At 41.1% G+C, this 9,779-nt stretch overlaps 1 protein-coding gene across 4 annotated transcripts in view; it reads left to right on the forward strand.

Annotated features, from left to right (window-relative positions):
• The window catches only part of NUP98 (nucleoporin 98kDa), a 138,599-nt gene that overhangs the window by 70,393 nt on the left and 58,427 nt on the right, over window positions 1-9,779 (forward strand). For all 4 annotated transcript variants that reach the window (XM_011956754.1, XM_011956756.1, XM_011956755.1 and 1 more), the window contains exons 13-14: window positions 695-828; window positions 4,759-4,946. In XM_011956754.1, coding sequence (XP_011812144.1) covers window positions 695-828; window positions 4,759-4,946 — 322 coding nt within the window. The remainder of the gene's footprint in view (window positions 1-694; window positions 829-4,758; window positions 4,947-9,779) is intronic.

The raw sequence follows: 9,779 nt of genomic DNA on the forward strand, positions 1-9,779 counted from the left end.
CACACACACACAGAGAAAATTAGCTGTTGTTTTGGCCTGGTGACTCACCCCTGTAGTCCCAGCTACTCGGGAGTCTGAGGTTAGAGGATCACTTGAGCCCAGAGGCAGAGGTTGCAGCAAGCCAAGATGGTGCTGCTACACTCCAGCCTGGGTGTGTGTGTGCGCGCGTGCGCACAGTACTTTCCATGTTGTATATTGTCATATTACTTCCTTTAGACAATTACATACACATGCACATGCTTGTACACACGCACGCGCACACACACACACACACACATACACACAGTACTTGCCCTGTGTACTGTCATATTATTGCCTTTAGACAAACCCGTCTATATGTCTCTAGAAGTCAAAGACTATGGCTTTTTATGCAGCTATTTCAGTGATAGGTATGCATAAAATATTTCATCAGGGTTTAAATTTTCCTTTCTTTGATTAGTAGTGACAGTGAACACTGTAAGTGAATTTATGTGAGTACTGTATCTTATGAAATACCTCTTCCTAAATTTGACCTATTAGCTTATTTGATTCTTGATTTTCTTTACAGTTTACTCTACACACATTCTGCCCCAGTGATACCATTGATCTGAACATTTTGAAGACCACTTCTTCAAAAAGAATACTGAGCTCTGTGTTATAAGTGCATCGTATCATTGCATTTATATATAATTTTGTTTTCTTTTTTTTAAAAAAGCTTTGACAGATCCAAATGCTTCTGCTGCTCAGCAGGCTGTTCTTCAGCAGCACATCAATAGTCTAACATACTCACCTTTTGGAGACTCTCCTCTCTTCCGGAATCCCATGTCAGACCCTAAGAAGAAGGAAGAGGTAAATTTAAGGATACTTCTGTAAAATATCGTATCAAAGAAAGAGAAACGGAATGTGCAGAATGTAATTTTTTGCCTGTATATATTAAGGGATTAAGCAAAGCTAGGCATAATTAATTTTTTAAGACATTATTTCACTCAGCCGGGGGTAAATTATTTTTGCTGTATCTGGACGGTGTTGTAACAGTGAAATGACCACTACACTGAAGATCAAGCCCTGAAATAAGGCAGATATTAATATTCTCATTTTTAATTAAAACAATTTTTTCTAAGTTTTTTTCTTTTGGAGATGATGTCTTGCTGGTGTTGAACTCCTGGAAGCAAACCTCCTGCCTCAGTCTCCTAACATGCTGGGATTACAGGTATAAGACACCATGCCCAGCCCTATTGTCATTTTATAACTAAGCAAACTAAGGCTTAGAGAGGCTGACTTTCCTCAAATCATAATGCTCTTAAGTGGCATAACCAAAATCTTAACCTCTTGATTTTTACATAGCTTTGTGTTTAATCTTTTATAACTCTGGTGTAAAACATGATCTTTTACTCGCATGGTGTTAAAAATGTAGTCTTTGGTCTGTTTGATCCTTGTTTTACCACTAATCATCTGTGAGACATTGGAAAATAAGAAAGTCATTTTGCCTCCGTAAATTTGTTTCTTCTGTAAAATGGGGACAGTAATAGTGTTCAATGTTGAGGGCCAAATGAGATAATGCACACCAGGATCATAGTAAATTGCTCAATATACAGAAACTATTTTTCAGTCACTTATGTCATTACATGTATCCCTCAGCTTTTTATTTTCTGTTTTTTTCTGGTTTTTTTGTTTTGTTTTTTTTTTTGGTTTTTAGTTTTTATTTTATTTTATTTTTTTAAGAAATGGGATCTGCCCGGCACCGTGGCTCATGCCTGTAATCCCAGCTCTTTGGGAGTCTGAGGCGGGTGGATCCCCTGAGTTCAGAAGTTCTAGACCAGCCTGGTCAACACGGTGAAACCCCATCTCTACTAAATATGCAAAAATTATCTGGGCATGGTGGTGGGCACCTGTAATCACAGCTACTTGGGAGGTGGGATAATTGCTTGAACCTGGCAGGCAGAGGTTGCAGTGAGCCAAGATTGCACCATTGCACTCCAGCCTGGGCAACAAAAGCAAAACTTCGTTTCAAAAAAAAAAAAAAAAAGAAATGGGATCTTACTATGTTCTTAAATTTAATCCTGTAAACTAGATATGAGAAGCAAGATAAGAATATGAAAGTACCTTTTAAAGTGACATGTAAATGATTAGACGAAAATTATTTATGCAGCCTAATTTTAGGTGGCTGAATATGTGTAAGGCATTGTGTTGTTAAGTGCTGAGGATACAAAATGAAAATAAACAAGAATTTATTAAGGTTGCTAACCAATGACAAAGATCAGACAGACAAGCACTTAAATTTACACTGGTTCAGTAGAGTATATGTGATAATAGAAGTGTGTCAATGACGAATGGATAAACAAAATGTTTTATATCTGTATGATGGAATATTCAGCCATAAATAGGAGTAAAGTACTGATACATGCTATAACATAAATGAACCTTGAAAACGTAAGTGAAGGCCGGGCACAATGGGCATGGTGGCTCATGTCTTTAATCCCAGCACTTTGGGAGGCTGAGGTGGGCAGATCACCTGAGGTCAGGAGTTCGAGACCAGCCTGACCAACATGATGAAGCCCCATCTCTACTAAAAAGAAAAATACAACATTAGCGAGGCATGGTGGCACATGCCCATAATCCCAGCTACTTGTGAGGCTGAGGCAGGAGAATCACTTGAACCTGGGAGGTGGAAATTGCAGTGAGCTGAGATTGCACCATTGCACTCCAGCCCGGACAACAAGAGGGAAACTCCATCTCAAAACAAAAAGAAAGAAAATGTTAAGTGAAAGGAGCCAGACACAAAAAGTCACATGATTTGATTTATATGCTATACCCAGAATAGGCAAATCCATAGGGAAAGAAAGCAGATTCATAGTTGCAAAGAAAAAGGGAAGAAATTGAGAGGAACTGAGTTTCTTTTTGAAGTCATCAAAGTTTTCAGGAGTCAGATAGTGGTGATGGTTGCACAACCTTGTAAATATACTAAAAACTATTGAAGTAGATGCGTTAAAATGGTGAATTCTATGTCACGTGAGTTTTAACACAGAATTTTAAATATAATAATGAAAAGATCATAGATGCTTGGATGAATTTGATAAGGCTTTGTTTTCAGAAGAGGAACATTTAACTTTTTTGTATGGGTATGTAGGACTTGGCAAGTCTAGGTCAAGCATTCCAAACGAAGACAGAATTGTGAAAGATCACAACAATCTGGGAATAACAAAGATTCATTGTTAAGTGTAAACAGCTTGCACTGGGAAGAGAAGAATAAATTGTGACAGGCGAGATATGCTAGACGTTGTTATTTGAAGTGGTTATGTAATCTCATTTATGCTGTTAGGAAAACAAATGTAGAACATCCTCAGGATGCTGTATGATATTGTAGAGATGCCATTTGAAGCACCCTGAAATTTAGTTGTGTGTCCTCCACTAACTTGTTTTGTCGTCAGTAATCAGAGGAAGTAACTTTATTTTTATTTCTGGTACCCAGAGTTTGACTTAATGTTTAATTATTAATGTTTACTAAAAGATGAATAAATACAAGCTAGTATCTGTCCTTTATTTCCCAGAGCGATTTGGATTTCACAGAAGTTGAATATTAATTCATGACAGAGTCTCAGTTTATCTTGAAGCATAAGATTTTTGGTTTAGACGGCCGGGCGCGGTGGCTCAGACGGCCGGGCGCGGTGGCTCAAGCCTGTAATCCAGCACTTTGGGAGGCCAAGATGGGCGGATCACGAGGTCAGGAGATCGAGACCATCCTGGCTAACACGGTGAAACCCCGTCTCTACTAAAAACTACAAAAAACTAGGCGGGCGAGGTGGCGGCGCCTGTAGTCCCAGCTACCCGGGAGGCTGAGGCAGGAGAATGGCGTGAACCCGGGAGGCGGAGCTTGCAGTGAGCTGAGATCCGGCCACAGCACTCCAGCCTGGGTGACAGAGCGAGCTCCGTTTCAAAAAAAAAAAAAAAAGATTTTTGGTTTAATTGAAAAGTAATGACTATGGCTTAGGATTTTTTTGATGTCATGTTTTCATCAAATGAACATATATATACTGTTTTTCAAACCAGAATAATTGCAAGATAAACTATAGAACGAAGAGAATATTAATATGTTGTGTTTGTACATTTTAATTTACAAAACTTTTTTCAGATTCGTTATCTTTGGTTTTTTTTGGAGAAAGAATCTCGCTCTGTCACCCAGGCTGGAGTGCAGTGGTGTGATCTCAGCTTAATGCAACCTCCACCTCCTGAGTTCAAGTGATTCCCATGCCTCAGCCTCCCCAGTAGCTGAGATTACAGGTGCACACCACCACTGTCTGGCTAACAGATTTATTATCTTGATTAGATTTTTTTAAATGTCAGACAAATCATTTTAATTAGGGGCTGGAAAGATAAGTACAAATCAATTCTAGAACAATAAAGACAGTTCTGTTAGTATTCACACATACATACAGATAGTGCATCCCAAATCCAAAATGGTCCAAAATCCAAAACTTTGAGCACTGATGTGACATTCAAAGGAAATGCTCATTGGGACATTTTGGATTTTCACATTTGGGATACTCAACTGGTAACTGTAATGCAAATATTTCAAAATACAAAAAAATCCAAAATACTTCCAGTCCCAAGCATTTTGGATGAGGGATACTCAACATGTACAAAGTTGGGTGTGAACATCCTTGTTTTATGGGAGCAAGTGAATGGCAGAGATGAGGGTTGAAATCTGGTCTTGTGATTTTTAAAGCCAGTGCAATACATTTAAAGTAAAGTAAAAATTTCCTTGATGCTTTTGTTTTTCAGAGATTGAAACCAACAAATCCAGCAGCCCAGAAGGCTCTTACTACACCTACTCATTATAAATTGACACCCCGCCCTGCTACTAGAGTCCGGCCAAAGGCTTTACAAACAACAGGCACAGCGAAGTCACATCTTTTTGATGGGCTGGATGACGATGAACCATCCCTAGCCAATGGAGCATTCATGCCCAAGTGAGTTTATTTTTGTTAACAGAAATTAAGTATGAAATACTGATGTAAACTAAGTATGAAACAATATACAATTATTTATTTAAATATATTACAGATGTAATACAGTCCACTTTGTTTGTTTTTCTTTTTGAGACAGAGTCTTATTCTGTCACCCAGGCTGGAGTGCAATGGCATGATCTTTGCTTACTGCAACCTTTGGCTCCTAGGTTCAAACGATTCTCCTGCCTCAGCCTCCTGAGTAGCTGGGATTACAGGCGTGTGCCATCACGCCTGGCTAATTTTATATTTTTAGTAGAAGCGGGGTTTCACCATGTTGGCCAGGCTGGTCTTGAAACCCTGACCTCATGTGATCTACCGACTGGCCTCCCAAAGTGCTGGGATTATAGTGCCGAGCCACTGCGCCCAGCCAGTCCACTTTTTTATAATTTGAAAAATACAGAACATCACAGAGAAGAATAAGAGTCCCCTGATCATTCCCAGGGATAACTCATAGTAAGCATAAAAATATTTTGATAAATATGCCTCTTATTTTACATATTCATGATTTTGTTTTGGTTTTGAATAATTAGGGTTTTTTGTTGTTGTTTTTAAAAGTTCAGGTCTCCCAGGCTGGAATGCAGTGACTGCAGCCTCAGCCTCCACAGCTCAAGCGATCCTTCCACCTCAGCCTCCCAAGTAACTGGAACTATAGGCTTGTGCCACCATGCCTAGCTAATTTTTTTATTTTTGTAGAGATAGGATCTTCCTATGTTGTTCAGTCTGGTGTTGAACTCCTGGGCTCAAGTGATCAGTCGTCTCAGCCTCCCAAAAGTGTTGGGAATTAAAGGTGTGAGCCACCACATCTGGCCATGTTTTTTTTTCTTTCCTTTTTTTTTTTTTTGAGGCAGAGTCTCGCTCTGTCGCCCGGACTGGAGTGCAGTGGCCGGATCTCAGCTCACTGCAAGCTCCGCCTCCCGGGTTTACGCCATTCTCCTGCCTCAGCCTCCGGAGTAGCTGGGACTACAGGCGCCCGCCACCTCGCCCGGCTAGTTTTTTTTTTTGTATTTTTAGTAGAGACGGGGTTTCACCGTGTTAGCCAGGATGGTCTCGATCTCCTGACCTCGTGATCCGCCTGTCTCGGCCTCCCAAAGTGCTGGGATTACAGGCTTGAGCCACCGCGCCCGGCCTTTTTTTTTTTTTTTTTAAAGAGACAGGGTCTCTCTTTTTTGCCCAGGCTAGAATAAAGTCACATGGCTTACTGTGACCTTGAGCTCCTGGGCTCAAGCAGTCCTCCCACATGAGCCTCCCAAGTAGCTAGGACTACAGGTATGCAACACCAGGCCTGGCTACTTGAAAAAAATTTTTTTGTAGAGATGGTGTCTTGCGTATGTTGCCTAGGCTGGTCTCAGACTGGTGTCAAGCGGTCCTCCCACCTTGGCCTCCCAAATTGCTGGGATTACAGGTGTGAGCCACTATGCTAAGACTACTTTTCCTTTTTTCTTACAACTCACAATGGTCAAATAGATTAAGAAGAATCTGGTTTTGTTTGTTTGTTTTTTGAGACGGAGTTTTGCTGTTATTGCCCACGTTTGAGTGCAATGGCACGATCTTGGCTCACCACAACCTCTCCCTTCCGGGTTCAAGTGATTCTCCTGTATCAGCCTCCCGAGTAGCTGAGATTACAGGCATGCGCCACCATGCCCGGCTAATTTTTTTTTTTTGTATTTTTAGTAGAGAGAGGGTTTCTCCATGTTTGTCAGACTGGTCTCGAACTCCTGACTTTAGGTGATCCCCCCGCCTCGACCTCCCAAAGTGCTAGATGTGAGTCACCGTGCCCAGTGTGTTTTTTTTTTATACGTTATAATTTTATACAAATATAGAACCAAAAATAAAATAATTACACAGAAAAAATACAGAAAAGTATGTAGAAAAGTCATTGGTAAACACAGAAAACTACACTTAAATGATGCTTTAGAACAAATATACCTCAAAGTGTTGATACATGCATGGAACAAAAACCTGAGGAAAATTAAAAATCAGACTATTAACATTATTTAACATCAGGAGAGAGAATGTCATGGTATGTCATTTCTTGGTTATTTTTCTAGATATATACACACACACACACAGGTTTTTTTAACAAGTACTTTTCTAGTCAGAAAAAAAGAGATGGGTTTTTTTGGGTGGAACATTTTGTAAGCTTTGGAGAACAATTTTTTTCACTCCCAATTCTTTGTCTATGAAGGTTAATAAGTTAAAAACATTACATGCAACTTTCTTTCCCTAAAAACATGGTGGTAATCCAGCCGGGCGCAGTGACTCACGCCTGTAATCCCAGCACTTTGGATGGCCGAGGTGGGCAGATCACCAGAGGTGGGGAGTTCAAGATCAGCCTGGCTAACATGATGAAACCCCGTCTCTACTGAATATACAAAGTTAGCTGGGCATAGTTGCGTGTGCCTGTAATCCCAGCTGCTTGGGAGGCTGAGGCAGGAGAACCGCTTGAACTGGGGAGGCAAGGTTGCAGTGAGCCGGGATTGCATCCCCGTACTCCAGCCTGGGTGACAGGGTGAGACTCGGCCTCCAAACAAAAAAGAAAATACGGTAATCTGCTTCACAAAAGGTGGAAAGTCTAATTTTACGTGTTTCTTAGAATATCAGTAAATTATTTTGAAGGCAGGGACTGTGTATTATTTATATCTGTCCTAGCATTTTATTTATTTATTTATTTATTTATTTATTTATTTATTTTTGAGATAGTCTTGCTCTGTCACGCAGGCTGGAGTGCAGTGGCACGATCTTGGCTCACTGGGTTCAAGCAATTCTCCTGCCTCAACCTCCCAAGTAGCTGGGACTACAGGTGCATGCCACCACACCCAGCTAATTTTTGTATAGAGATGGGGTTTTGCCATGTTGGCCAGGCTGGTCTTGAACTCCTCACCTCAGATAATTCACCCGCCTCAGACCCCCAAAGTGTTGGGATTTCAGGTGTGAGCCACTGTGCCCGGTCTTGTCCTAGCATTTTATACACTGTTTTTGCGCAGAGTAGGTAAAAAGGTTTACAGTAGTCTGATCATCAGGTCAGTAGCTCGAGATCAGTTTCACCAGGCCTTAGGATTTTCAGACACACAAGTAGAAAGGATTAGAGTGGGAGGACATATATTTTGCTGTTAATACCATCTGACCTCCTTGGCTTCACTTCTGTGGTGTTGCTGTCAAACGTCATCTTTTTTTTCTTTTTTTTTTTGAGACAAGAGTCTCATACTGTTGCCCATCCTGGAGTGCAGTGGTGCAATCATACGTCACTGCACCTTTGACCCCTGGGCTCAAGAGATCCTCCCACCTCAGCTGCCAAATAGCTGAGACCACGGGCCCACACCACCATGCCCAGTTAATTTTTTTCTTTTTTTGTAAATATGGGGTCTGTCTTTGTTGCCCAGGGTGATCTCCAACTCCTGGGCTCAAGCCTCAGCCTCCCAAAGTGTTAGGATTACAGGCATGAGCTACTGCACCCAGCTACCTATCAACGGTCTTAATGTAACAGAAGCATTTTACACAGTTGATCTTGTCCCTCCTCCTTGATTCACTTTCATAATTGTCTTCCAGGACCCCACAATTTCCTAGTTTTCTTCCTGCCTCACTGGTTGCTGCTTCTCAGTCCCCTTTACTGGTTCCTGTTCATTCCACCATCTGTAAATTAGAATGCCCTTGGCCCAGTTGTTGATCACATTTTATCTATGCTTATTTCCAAAGTGCTTCAATTTATTCTCATGACTTTAAATATCATCTATAGTCTGATGATTCCCAAATTTTTATCTCCAGCCCAGACCTCTTTCCCAAACTCAAGATTCTTATATCTTACCCTACTCTACATCTTCACTTTGATGTCTAAAAGACATTTATTTAAAATTAACATGTCCATGTCTTCTTTCTCAAACCTGTTCTACCCAAAACCTGTCTCAGATGATTGCATTTCTGTCATTCTAGTTGCTCAGGTCAGAAATTTTGGAGTCTTCCTTGACTTTGTCACACATTCCTCATCTAAGTTATCAGCAAATCCTCTTGATTCTACCCTGTAGATTACTTAGAATCTGTATAGTTCTCACCGCATTCATTGCTATTACCCTAGTGCAAGCCACCACTATCTCTTGCCTGGATTACCGCAATACACTTTTCTGTTTTTATTGTTTTTATTTATTTATTTATTTATTTTTTGAGACGGAGTCTCTCTCTCGCCCAGGCTGGAGCGCAGCACAGTGGCCCGATCTCGGCTCACTGCAAGCTCCGCCTCCTGGGTTCACGCCATTCTCCTCCTGCCTCAGTCTCCCGAGTAGCTGGGACTTCAAGCGCCCACCACCACGCCCAGCTAATTTTTTTTTTTTTTTCAGTAGAGACAAGGTTTCACTGTGTTAACCAGGATAGTCTTGATCTCCTGACCTCAAGATCTGCCCACCTCGGCCTCCCAAAGTGCTGGGATTACAGGTGTGAGCCACTGCGCCCAGCCCCACTCTTCTGTTTTTACTCTTTTTTGCATCTGATTCTAAACATTGCCACGACAGTGGTCATTTTGAAGCGTAAGTCAGATCATTTCCCTTTTCTGCTCAAAACCCTAAAGTGGTTCACGTTTTTTTACTCAGACCAAAGTGCTTACATTGGCATATAAAGTCCTCGAAGGTAGGATTTCCCATTACTGCTCTGAACACATCTACCATTCTCTTCATTGCCTATTCCATTCTAAACTTACTGCTTCCTTGCTCCTGTTAGGACAGGATAGGCATGCTATTTATTTGGCCTTTGCCCCAGTTGTTCCCTTTGAAACACTTCTCCTCATATATCCATTTAGCTAACCCTGTC

The sequence above is a fragment of the Colobus angolensis genome, unplaced genomic scaffold (genome assembly GCF_000951035.1).
Source record: "Colobus angolensis palliatus isolate OR3802 unplaced genomic scaffold, Cang.pa_1.0 Scaffold424, whole genome shotgun sequence".
NCBI classification, from domain to species: domain Eukaryota; kingdom Metazoa; phylum Chordata; class Mammalia; order Primates; family Cercopithecidae; genus Colobus; species Colobus angolensis.